Raw genomic sequence first — 13,390 nt, 5'->3', positions numbered from 1 at the left:
ATCCTGCCAATGTTTATTCCTCAATCAACATCACAAAAAAAGTCATTATCTTATTTTGGGAAGTTGCTGTACACAAATTGACCATTACATCTTTAATGCTACGACAATGACGACAGTATTGCTACTCCTACCAGGCGACCGGCGATCATGCTCTGCCATCCTGTCTGTTTTGTGCCATCCTCACACATCCACTGTAGCTTGTATGCAGCAATTTTGCGGCATCTTGTCCAACTACGCTTAGATTGACCGCTCTTCCTGCTGCACTCCACTTTGCCAATTGGAATAAATCCCTGTAACTTTCCAGCTCCGATCAAATGTACTTAACTTGCTGTAAATATCTTTGGGATATACTGGTGTTCGTGAAAGGCAATATGGAAATGCAAGACATTAAATTTTTCTCCCAATTGGGCTAGAGTTTATTTTCGCTCTTACTGATGGTGATATTCGAGGTCACACTGTCTAATAGAGGATTACAATTGATAGTTTCCTTTTTATGACTGTGCAATTAGAAACTGGGAAAATCTGATGGTCTTATGAGGAAAGGTTGGACAGGCTGGGCTTGTATCCACTTGAGTTTAGAAGAGTAAGAGGCAATTTGATTGAAACACATAGGGCGTGATTCTCCGGAAATATTTCTAAGTGTGGTAGTGAGCGGGAATTGCCTCAAGCTTCCCAGCGCTCAGCCTGGCGAGGCCAGCAGCGCTATTCAATTTATTGGTCCACTTAACGAGGCCCACGCATGTGGCTAATGATCCCCTGTGTCTCCGCAGAAGAAGCTCTCCCACAATCATTGGGAGAGGGCCCAGGCTGGCAGAGGGCTGCTGGACATCATAATCATCACAATATTCGATTAACGGGATGTGGAGGTGACTGCGGTGGCCGAGGACAGGTAACTGTTACCTACAGGCACTGATTGGAACTGCTTTGATCTAAAGTACCAGGTTTTGGGGGGTGGGGGTTTCATCTCAGGCCTATTTAAAAGAGCAATTCGAAACTCACTCCCAGTGAGCCAAAGAAGACACAGCCAGAGTGAGACACTTCGAAGAGTGAGTTTGGGAATTTGAAGCTAGGTGGGAATTGAATTGGTTAGACTGTTGGGGCTGCCCCACCCACTCACATAACTGAGTGGCAGTTAACTGTCAGTCACCTAAAGCAGGGTTTCCAAAGTGGAGTGTCAGAAGGGTCGCAGAGGCAGGATCGAATTGCTGCTCATTACCCATTAGCCGCTAGCGCAGTTTCTCAACAGCAGCATTCAGAAGCATGCAGGGAAAATCCTACCTAAAACGTCAATTCAGTCCGCTCCTTAAACAATTACAATGAGGACAGATTTGACAGTTAGAAATTCTAGCTTATTGCACCAGATTCATGTTTATCAATTTTGCCTCTTTAATTATTTTAAAGAAGCAATTTCAGTGCACTGCAATTGTTTTTGACGACATAGGAGCTGATAGATGTGCATTTATCAGGAAGATCATGTTAGAGGGCAGCACTGTGACGCAGTGGTTAGTGCTGCTGCCTCACGGCGCCGAGGTCTTAGGTTCGATCCCGGCCCTGGGCCACTGTCCGTGTGGAGTTTGCACATTCTCCCAGTGTTTGCGTGGGTTTAGCCCCCACAATCCAAAGGTGTGCAGGCTAGGTGGATTGGCCACGCTAAATTGCCCCTTAATTTGAAAAAAAGAATTGGGTACTCTAAATTTATTTAAAAAAAAGAAAGGTCATGGTAGAGTATATGCAACTCAGGAGAAGTGACCGTGTATCAACCACTGTAGGTGAGAAGAGCGGGGCTTCATAGCTTAAAATCCTTCTCTAATTTGTGCTCAGCATTTCTGTCTGAAAATGTGATAATGGCGGACGCTGATCAGAGAAGAGTGTTTAAGGTGGCATTTGATTAACCTACCAAATTGTAAAAGCACTGGAGGTAACTTCTGTATTGAAGGGCAGGATCGGCAAGATCATAAATATCGTAGATTTTTTTAAAATTTAGAGTACCCAATTCATTTTTTCAAATTAAGGGGAAATTTAGCGAGGCCAACCCACCTACCCTGCACATCTTTAGGTTGAGGGGCGAAATCCACGCAAAACACAGGGAGAATGTGAAAACTCCACACGGTCAGTGGCCCAGAGCTGGGATCGAACCTGGGACCTCGGCACCGTGAGAGCAATGTTAACGACTGCACCACCGTGCTTCCCTTTAAATATCGTAATTAATCGATTTATTTGTCTATTGATTGAGGGAGTGAGTCACCAACTCTCATTAAATGATCGAGGTGAAATTGCACGTTGGCTCGGAGGCACATTTATATGGTCCTATCCGAAATTCTGTTCTAATTGCGGAATAGAATTAACCATTGGGACTGTTTAGAAAGATCTGCAAATGGGATTCAGACTGTTTTGTGATCCTGCACATGTTTTAAATCCCTCCACACCACTGACCACAAAAACTGTAATTCCCTTCTCACTCTATTTTAATTAAATTCCTGCCGCTTCTGCTAATTTCACGTCTCTGTGAAGGCGGATGTATTCAATCACACAACTCAGCCAGCTCACATAACTCTCAGCAGTTTCAACACTCGGAATATGGAAGGCACCATGTTGCTGAGAAAGGGGAGATAGGATGACTGAATAAGGATATGCCTTTACTTTCTCTTACCCTTCATTTTTGTTTTGAACAGCGTTTCCAAGTTCAGTGATAAAAAAATGGCTAAGCTTTTCAAATCGATGGCCTTCCATCATATCCATCAAGTGCTGCCTGATCTGCTGACTATTTCCAGTATTGTCTGTTTCAAATTCAGTACTTTGCATTCTGGGGGTCCGTTAGCTCAATTATCCTGTCCTCACTCAAACGTTGACATAAGTTTATTGCACCAGGGATTACTAGATAGTGATTGAGAACCGGAAAACTAGATGATTTTCTTTCTCTCCCATGTCTGGTGAAAGGAAGCTTTAGTGTCCCAATCAAGGTCTAGACTTGGGGGAAACTGGGGAAGTGAACGGGATATGGATTTCGAAGGTTGACTGGCATGGGTCCCGAAGGTTGGCCCGTTGGCAAAAGTGGGTCCCGGGAAAAAAAAAAGTTTGAAAAACACTGACCTAAAGGCACTGATTGGAACTGCTTTGATCTAAAGTAACAGGTTTTTTGTGTGTGTGTGTGTGTGTGTTTTGGGGGGGGGGGGGGGGGGAGAGAAAGAGAGAGAGAAAGAGATGAATCATCTCAGGCCTATTTAAAATTTAACCTGGTGTTGCAAGACTTCTTACTGTGCCTATTTAAATGAGCCATTCAGAATTCACTCCCAAGAGGGCAGCACGGTGGCACAGTGGTAGCACTGCTGCCTCACGGCGCCGAGGTGCCAGGTTCGATCCCGGCTCTGGGTCACCGTTTGTGTGGAGTTTTCACATTCTCCCCGTGTTTGCGGGAATTCGCAGATGGTGGGAGGAGGTGCCTTTTATCCCTTGATTTGTTGCACAAATTTACAGGGAGTGGCCTTGTCTGCTGCAGATGACAACAGGGGAGAGAACGGATTGGTGAGTCCTTCATATCGGGACTGCAGTCTGAGGAGGTAAGTGGTATCTGTGTCTGTGTCCCACTGTGTTTTCAAATTGTGAACATTTGGGGGGGGGGGGAACCAAAGTGACGCCACAGTAAAGCTGTGACCTGATTGGCTGGTAGGGAATCTGTGTTAAATTTGAAATAAAAACATTGAAAAAACTAATTACTTAACTAGTTAGAGGAGTAACTAAGCCCAAGGGCAGAGATTAGTATTTTGCATTTAAATTTTACAGTAAAAATCTAGCGCCAGGGACCACATAGTTAATCGTGACTTAATCTAATAACTATTTAAGTGATTATTTTGATTTTCTTTTTACATTTAGAGTACCCAATTAATTTTTTTCCAATTAAGGGACAATTTAGTGTGCCCAATCAGTCTACCTTGCAAATCTTTGGGTTGTGGGGGTGAAACCCACACAAACAAAGGAGAATGTGCAAACTTCACACCGACAGTGACCCAGAGCCGGGATCGAACCTGGGACCTCGGCGCCATGAGGCAGCAGTGCTAACCACTGCGCCACTGTGCTGCCCAAGATTGTGAGTTTTAAGGGGTGTCTTGACAAATGCATCAATAGGATGGAAATAGTGGGATATGGTCCCCTGAAGGGTAGGGGAATTTATTTCCTGTGCTGTAATTTTCTTTGTTCTTTTGTTCATTACAAATCCTAACCATACATTGGGTAAAAAATGTAATCCTCATGTCGCTCCTGGTTCTTCTTCAGTCCCCAAATTGGTGCTCTCAGCTTATCAACACATCAGCTATCAGAAATGGCTTCTTTTAATTTACTCTAACCCCGTCATCATTTGAAATACGTCTAATAAATCTCTTCTTAGCCTTCTCTCCTCAAGGAACAATTCTCTTTGTTCTATTCATGTCACTGTAATCCCCATCCCTGGAATCGTAATAGTAAAAAAAGGCAATGTACTGCTGATGTTGGAAATGCTCAGCATTTTTTCAACAGCATCTGTGGAGAGAGAAAATGGAGTTCACGCTTGTTACGGACAGGGAGGAGAGATAAACTGAAACCCCAAATTCCCTTTCCTTCTGTCCGTAATTAGTGTGTTTTTTGAAAATTCATTTATGGAATGTGGCCATTGCTGGTTAGGCCTGCATTTATTGTCCATCCCTAGTTGCCCTACAGAAGGTGGCGGTGAGTTGCCTTCTTGAACCCCTGCAGTCCCTGAGGTGTAGGTACACTCACTGTGCTATTAGGGAGGGAGTTCCAGGATTTTGACGCAGCAACAGTGAAGGAATGGCGATATATTTCCAAGTCAAGGTGGTGAGTGACTTGGACGGGCACCTCCATTTGCTCTTCTCCAGATCAGTGTTTTTCAAACTTTTTTTCCGGGGACCCATTTTTACCAACTGGCCAACCTTGGGGACCCATGCCGGCCAACATTCGTGACCCACCATTTTCTCTTACCTTGTTTGCTGCTGACAAAATGGAGGGCACGTGATGTCGACATTGCAGGCAACAACCGCAGCAGCCTGCTTTTAACCTTCTTTTGTTGTATTCCCAATTCTGGCCTCTTGTGCATTATTTCCTTTGCTCCACAATTGGCGGCTGTACTGTCGACTGCTATTGCCCGAAACTCTGGAAAATCTTCCTTAAAACACCCTGCCTCTTTAACTCTCTCTCACTTCCTTTAAGCCTCTCCATCTGTCGTGGTGCTCCCGATTGCACAAATTCGCGCACAGCAGCCGGCTTTTAACAATGCCAGCTGCGTCTGGAGTGGTTTGGGATTGGATCAAGATTTGTGAACTGGGTAAAGCTACTATATAAGGAGCCGAGGGAGAGTGTCCGCACAAACAACATCAGCTCGAGATACCTTTCTCTCCACCGTGGGACGAGGCAGGGATGTCCGATGTCCCCCCCTGCTGTTTGCACTTGCGATTGAGCTGTTGGCCATCGCATTAAGAAGTTCGGGAGCACGGAAAGGAATAGTGCGGGGGGAGATAGAGCATAGAGTGTCCTTATATGCCGACGACTTGTTGCTGTATGTGTCGGAACCGAGTGTGTCGATAGGGGGAATATTGGAGCTACTGCAAGTATTTTGCTTTTTCTCGGGGTACAAGCTGAACCTAGACAAGAGTGAGTATTTTGTGGTGTCTCAGCTGGGGGTGGGGGGGGCTGGGCATACACACCAATGAGTGGGCACGCATGCACAGTACGGCCGCATTTTTAAAATATGGTCGCGGCCTTTTTGAAAGCTGCTCGCAGCCAGCATTGTTAAAAGCTGACTGCTGCCCGCAAATTTCCGCAATGGATAGCGCTGCAACAGACAGCTCCGCGACCCTCTCGACACCCGAACCCGACTTTGAAAGTGCATGTTCTAGATGGTAGTGGTCGGAGTTTGGAAGGTGTTGTCTAAGGAATCTTGGTGAGTTACTGCAGTGCACATGGTAGATGGTACACAAGGCTCCGCTGTTCATTGGTGGTGGAGGGTTTGAATGTTTGTGGAAGGGGAGCAATCAAGTTGCTTTGCTCTGGATGGTGTTAAGCTTCTTGAGTGTTGTTGATGCTGCACTCATCCAGGCAAATGGAGAGTATTCCATTACACTCCTGACTTGTGCCTTGTAGATGATGGACAGGCTTTTGGGGGGGGGTGCAGGAGGTGAGTTACTTGCTGTAGGATTCCACATTATTAATATGGCTAGTCCAGTTCAGTTTCTGATCAATGGTAACCCCATGGATGTTGATTGTGGGCTATCAGCGATGGCAATGCCATTGAATGTCATGGGGTGATGGTTAGATCCTCTCTTGTAGGAACTTCTCACAACCACAGAACCTGTGCGCATGGTTCACCGGTCCTCGCCCTCACTTCTCGCACTTGTTGGCCATCCCTTGAAAGAACCCACTTATCTTTTGCTCAAGTCATATGCACCCTTTGCCCTAACATGAACTGAATCAAGCTCATCCACAAGCAAAAGATTTTAATTCTGCGCACCGCCTCACACTACAGATCCAAGTCTATTCCCCCCCCCCCCCCCCCCCAACTGCTCATCCCATTTACACTTGATCCTCACAACTTACGTCTCCATAACCCCCCCCCCCACCCCTCCCCTCTCCCGACCTGTCTGGGAGCAGCACTTGCTCCAACAGAGTATACCCCGGCAATCTTCTGAAGTCCCACACCTGCATACTAAATTGGTAACTCAAACCTCTCCCGCAACTCGTCCAATCCATAAATTGCCCTTCCAGATACAAGTCCTTCAACCTTTCCAGTCCCGCCTCCCTCCACTTCCCATACATCCCATCCATCTCCTCACCTTCTCCACATTCGCTGTTGAATAATAATGCAGCAGGTTCGGGCGCGGCAACCCCCCTTTCTGCCTCTGCAGCAGGGCCCTCTTTACCCTCGGCACCTTCCCCGCCCATACAAACTCTTGAGTTCACCGTCTCCAATTTCCGAAAGAAGTCCTTTAGGAGAAAGATCGGGAGGATCTGGAAAACAAACAGAAACCTTGGCAGCACATTCATTTTCATGACCTGCACCCTCCCTGCCAGCGCCAGGTGTCCCATCTCTTAAAATCCCACCTAATCTCCTCCACCAAAGTTGTAATTTTCCACTTCTGCAATGTAGCCCATTCCCTCGTCACCTGCATCCCCAAATACCTGAACCTTTCCCAAGCTACCTTAAATGTCAACATCTCCAAATTGGCCCCCAGCCCTGTCACATTCACCGGAAACACCTCGCTCCTCCCGACATTCAACTTGTGTCCAGCTCAGGCCCCAAACCTCTACAATGTTCCCATGACCCTACCCACACTCTCCAACGGATCCGATACAAACAACAATAAATCGTCAGCGTATGGAAACACCTGGTGCTCCCTGATCCCCCTCACAATCCTCTGCCACTCCACTGACCTCCCAAGGACCATTGCCAAGGGCTCAATCACCAGCACGAACATCAATGGCGACAGCAGATACCCCTGTCTTCCACCTCTGTGCAACCCCAAACTCACTGAACCCGTCGCATTTATAACTACATATGCCACTGGAGCTACATACAACAAGCGCGCCCACGCCATGAACTTCGGGCCAAACACAAACCTACCCAAGGTCTCAAATAAATACCTCCATCCGATCAAAAGCCTTCCCTGTATCCGTAGTGACAATAACCTCTGGCACCCACCCCACCAACAGCATAACTACTGATATTACTGGAGAGCTGCTTTCCCTTTACAAAACCCTGTTGGTCCACCGCCCCCACCCGTGGCACACATCCCTCCATCCTTCCCCGCCACCAACTTAGCCCGCACCTACATGTCAGTGTTCAGCAATGGAATGGACCTATATGACCCACAATTCAATGGATCATTACCCTTCTTCGGGATTAACGAATCGACGCCTGCGTCAGTGTCTCTGGCAGCTCCCTCTTCTCCAATGACTCACTAAACATCCCCAACAAATGTGGTGCTAACTCCGTTGCAAATGCCTTATAGTACTCTGCTGGAAAGCCATCCGGCCCTGGAACCTTCACCGACTTCATCCCCCGTAATACTGTAAATCACCTCCCTTTGCCCCAGCGGCTCCTCCAATGCCTGCCTCCTCTGCTCCTCCAACCTTGGAAACTCCAATCAGCCCAGGAACCATCCCATATGCCCTTCCTCTCCACCTGGCCTCACCCTACATAACTTCTCATAGTACCCCCGGAACACCTAATTTATCTCCCTTGGCTCTGACACTACCTTTGCATCCCCCCTCTCTCACCTCACCGTTGAAATTTCCCTGGATGCAGCCTGACTTCTCAACTGGTGGGCCTGCATGCGCCTCGTCTTCACCCCAGATTCATATTGAACCCCCCTCGCCCTCCTTAACTGCCCCACTGCCTTCCCCGTCATCAACCTACCAAACTGCCCCTGCAACCTCTTCCTCTCCACGAGCAAATCTTTGGTGGGGTATCTCCTGTTCACTTCAACAATCTCATCCACTAACCATCCATACTCCTCCTCCTGTCCCCCGGTGCCTTGAACAAGATAATCTCCCCTCAGACCACCACCTTCAACGCCTCCCAGAATGTGGCCGCCGTTCTGATTGATTTCCACATACTCCGCGATCGCTGACCTCACCTTTTCAGAACCTCCTTGTCCACCAACAAACCCTAATCTAGCCTCCATCCCGGCCTCTGCATCTTACTCTCGCTGAGCCTCCCCTCCAGCCAATACAGAGTGTACAGGACGACACAGTGGTTAGCACTGCTGCCTCACGGCACCAAGGACCCAGATTCGATCCCGGCCCCGGATCACTGTGCGTGGGGGGTTTGCACATTCTCCTCGTGTCTGCGTGGGTCTCATCCCCACAACCCAAAGGTGTGCAGGGTAGGTGGATTGGCCACGCTAAATTGCCCCTTAATTGGAAAAAAGTAAATGGGTACTCTAGATTTATAAAAAATAAATAAATGCATACTCCCCCCCCCCCCACCACCCCCAACAGCACCGCCCGGCTCACCACAAAGAAATCAATTCTCGAGTACACCTTACACACATGTGAGGAGGAGTACCCCCTCCCCCCGGTTCTTACATGTCCACGGGTCAATCATTCCCATCCACTCCATAAACTTTCTCAACTTCTGAGCCATCCTCAACCTTCCCATTGACTTGGGGCTCAACCTGTCCACCTTGGTTCCATCATGCAATTAAAATCTCTACCTATAAGCAATTGGTGCGAATGCAATCTGGGATCAATCCCAGCAAACTCCTCACAAATCCAACATCATCCCAATTCAGCACGGACACATTAACTAGTACCATCGGCATCCCCTCCGACACCTCATTCACTATCACATATCTTCCCTCCAGGTCCCGTATTTCCTTGGCCCTCACAAGTCCCGTTATTTGTTCAACAAAACGGCCACTCCCCACGACTTTGAGTCAATCCCCGAATGGAATACCTATCCCACCCATCCCTTCCTCAGCCTAACCTGGTCCTTCACATAGAGGTGCGTCTCCTGTAAGAAGATCACCCCACCTCCTTCAAGCTCCTCAGGTGCACAAAAACCCGGGACCTTTTAACCCCTGGACGTTCCACGTTACAATTTTTACCGAAGGCTTACGCCTGCAATCCCTCTACCATCCACCCCCTCTGGTTCTGCCTCCTCTAAAACCACCCTATATAGGGCCACCCAAGGTGGCCCCCCTTTCCATCCATGATCATGCTCAGTCTCCAACTCTGCTACATCATAATCTCCCCTCCCCGCCCCTCCCCCCAGCTCTTTGCCTCCTTCCCCACCTCGCCTCCGTTCACCAGCATTACCTACCAGTATGGCAGCTCCCACTCAAAAGCCCCCCCCCCCCCCCCCCCCCAACGCCACCGGCAGATATAAAACAACCAAGTCACAATCCATCCCCTCCAAATGAAAAACACCACAGACAGGGGTGGGGGCTACCCCCATACAAACGAACAACTCCCCATAGTACAATAGCAACAAAAAAACAGAAGGGGGAAAAGCCCCTACGCTCCGCCACCATACATCAGTCATACCCTCCAATCTTTACCGATGCAGCTCCTCCATCTCCCACCAACTCTCAGTTCTCCCCCAGTTTATGGTCTCTTATAAAGTCATTTGCCTCTTCTGGCATTTTGAAATAGTACTCCTGGCCTTCGACTGTGACCCACAGTTTTGCAGGGTACAACACCCCAAACTGAAACTTACTTCGGCACAACGCCGCCTTGGCCATGTTGAATCCTACACGTCTCTTTGCCAGCTCCGCATCAATATCCTGATATATTTGGACATGGTTTCTCTCCCATTCAGTCTCACTGGCACATCACAAGTTCTTTTCCTTCTCCACATATTTGTTCACCCGCACCATAACCGCCCGCAGCGGCTCCCCTGCTCTCAGCCTTACAGACCTACGAGCCCTGTCCACCTCTGGGGCTTTGTCCAGCACTCCCTATTCCGCCAGCCCAGTCAAAATCTTGACACATATTTTGTGACACCCATTCCTTCCACATCTTCTAGCAGCCCCACAATCAGTAGGTTCTGCCACCTGGACCGGTTTTCTTGCTCCTCACCTTCACCCTCAGCGACTTGCATAAGTCTCCCAGGCCCCCACCTCCGCCACCAGGGACACAATCCAGTCGCTTTGGTCAGACACCAACATCTCCACCTCTCATATCTTCACCCCTTATGACTTGGGACAGGCTGGCTGAGTGGCCAAATACTTGGCAAATGCAATATAGTGAGTTAATGTGCGGTTATCCACTTTGGCAGATTATTATCGGAATGGTGGCAGTTTAGGAAAGGGGAAGTGCAACGAAACCTGGGTGTCATGGTGGCACAGTCGCTGAAGGTTGGCATGCAGGTACAGCAGGCGGTGTGGAAAAGCTTTTTTTTTCTACTAAATTTAGAGTACTCCATTATTTTGTTTCAATTAAGGGGCAATTTTAGCTTGGCCAATCCATCTAACCTGCACACCTTTGGGTTATGGATCTCACAGAACACAGAACATACAGCGCAGAAGGAGGACATTTGGCCCATCGAGTCTGCACCGACCCACTTAAGCCCTCACTTCTACCCGATCCCCGTAACCCAATAACCCCTCCTAACATTTTTGGTCACTAAGGGCAATTTATCATGGCCAATCCACCTAACCTACACGTCTTTGGACTGTGGGAGGAAACCGGAGCACCCGGAGGAAACCCACACAGACACGGGGAGAACGTGCAGACTCCGCACAGACAGTGACCCAGCGGGGAATTGAACCTGGGACCCTGGCGCTGTGAAGCCACAGTGCTATCCACTTGTGCTACCGTGCTGCTTCATAGACATATTAAATCCTGATGAGATTGGATGTGGGAAAAATTTTCCCACTGTTTTTTAAAAATGTATTTTATTACATACATGTCAAAACAGGTTACAGCGAACAAACACCACGGGAAACATATGTCGCAACAATCATCTATACAGTCTGTACAGATTTTTCCCCTTTTTCACCCCCCCTCCCCCCATGCCGAACAGCCCCTCAAAAACGGCCACAAACATCTCCCACCTTTCCTCAAACCCCCCCTGAAGAGCCCCTTAACTCATACTTTTATCTTCTCTAATCGCAGGACAGTACAGCTTGCCCGACGAAGCCGCTACCCCTGGTGGCAATACCGACCGCCACTCCAGCAAAATTTGCTGCCATGCAATCAGAGAGGCAAAGGCCAAGACATCGGCCTGCATCCTCTCCATGAGCTCCGGCTTCTCCGAGACCCCAAATATCACCAAAGGGTCCGAGTCCACCTCCTCCTCCACTACCCTGGCTAAGACTCCCTCCCAGAATCTTCCCAATTTCTCAGAACCCTAAAATATGTGCGTGTGATTCGCTGGGCCCCACCCACAACTCACACACTCATCTACCCCCTGAAAGAATCCACTCATTCTCGCCCGAATTATGTGCACCCTGTGCAACACTTTAAACTGTATCAGGCTCGTCCTTGCACATAAGGAGGTTCCCGTTTACCCTATGCAGTGCCTCACTCCATGCTCCCCAATTGATCTCCCCTCCAAACTCTGCTTCCCATTTCTCTTTGATCTTCACCACCCCTCACCTCCCTGCTCCCCAAGCCACTTGTATATATCCCCAATTCTTCCCTCCCCTTCCACATCCAGGAGCAGCAGTCGCACCAGCATGGTGTATCCCGGAAACCCCCACCAGACCTTTCGCGCAAATCCCTAATCTGCAGATACCTGAACTCACCCGAGTTATCTGATGGAGCATATCCTCGGCAGCTCTACCCTCTCCCTTAGCTCCTCCAGTCTGGCAAACCCTTCCTCCAAATACAGATCCCTCACCTTGACCGCCCCACTTCCCTCCACCTCCTGTATACACTATCCATCCCCCCCGGCTCGAACTCATGATTCTCGCACAGCGGCGTTAGCACCGACATCCCTTCCACCCTAAAATGCCTCCTCAACTGATTCCATATCTTCACTGTGGACTGTACCACTGGGCTCCCTGAATATCTACTCAGAGCCGTTGGCAATGCTGCCATCGCCACAGCCCTGAAACTAGACCCCTTATAGGATTCCTCCTACATCCTAACCCACTCTACCCCTGCTCCTTCCCACCATCGCCGCACCTTGTCCACATTCGCCGTCCAATAATAATGAAGCAATTTTGGCAACGCCAACCCCCCCTGCTGCCTCTGTAGTAGGTCTCTTCCAATTCCTTAGCCAAGTCTTTTGTTTATAATTTAGAGTACCCAAGTATTTCTTCCAATTAAGGGCAATTTATTTAGCATGAATTTTTAAAATAATTGTTTTATTTTGAATTTAGAATGCCCAATTCGTTTTTTCCAAATTAAGGGGCAATTGAGCATGACCAATCCACACATCTTTGGGTTGTGGGGGTGAGACCCACGCAGACATGGGGAGAATGTGCAAACTCCACACGGACAGTGACCCGGGGCCGGGATCGAACCTGGGTCCGCGGCACTGTGAGGCAACCACTGCACCACTTTGCTGGCGTCTTAGCTATGTCTTTGTTTTTGCCTGGTCTGGTAACCAGTAGACATAACAATCTTAGAGAGAACGTCTCCCTTTACACCTTTTGCACCACTTTACTGCCAGAGCTACCGCACTTACGGGTATGAAGTGCCTAAACCAACACCTTTGAGCTGGACCCACCGTGTGCGCGACCGCTCACTCCATGGTTGCCACCGGAAGTTGCCTTCAGCCGTTTATTGATATCACGTGGAGTGAATCATATTGGCTGAAGACTGCTATCTGCAATGCTGGGGATCTCCGGAGACCGAGATGGATCATCCACTCAGCACTTCTGCCTGAAAACTGTTGCAAGTGCCTCAGCCTTATCTTTTGCATATATGTGCTGGGCTCCTCCAACATTGGGGA

The 13,390-nt window shown here is 48.6% G+C and overlaps 1 protein-coding gene across 9 annotated transcripts in view; it reads right to left on the bottom strand.

Annotated features, from left to right (window-relative positions):
* LOC119970321 (barrier-to-autointegration factor-like) overlaps positions 1-13,390 on the bottom strand; it is a 52,628-nt gene that overhangs the window by 19,899 nt on the left and 19,339 nt on the right. For 5 of the 9 annotated variants that reach the window (XM_038804743.1, XM_038804780.1, XM_038804772.1 and 2 more), the window contains one exon: positions 6,819-6,993. The exons of 2 other annotated variants lie outside the window; for them this stretch is intronic. In XM_038804743.1, coding sequence (XP_038660671.1) covers positions 6,819-6,993 — 175 coding nt within the window. Of the gene's footprint in view, positions 1-131; positions 232-2,650; positions 2,673-6,818; positions 6,994-13,390 lie in introns of those variants that run through there. 2 more of the 9 variants (XM_038804798.1, XM_038804788.1) reach the window with 2 other exon arrangements.

This window comes from Scyliorhinus canicula, chromosome 1, assembly GCF_902713615.1.
Source record: "Scyliorhinus canicula chromosome 1, sScyCan1.1, whole genome shotgun sequence".
Classification (NCBI taxonomy): Eukaryota; Metazoa; Chordata; class Chondrichthyes; order Carcharhiniformes; family Scyliorhinidae; genus Scyliorhinus; species Scyliorhinus canicula.
Note: the sequence above shows the minus strand (reverse complement) of the source record. Positions and strands in the feature narration are given on the sequence as shown.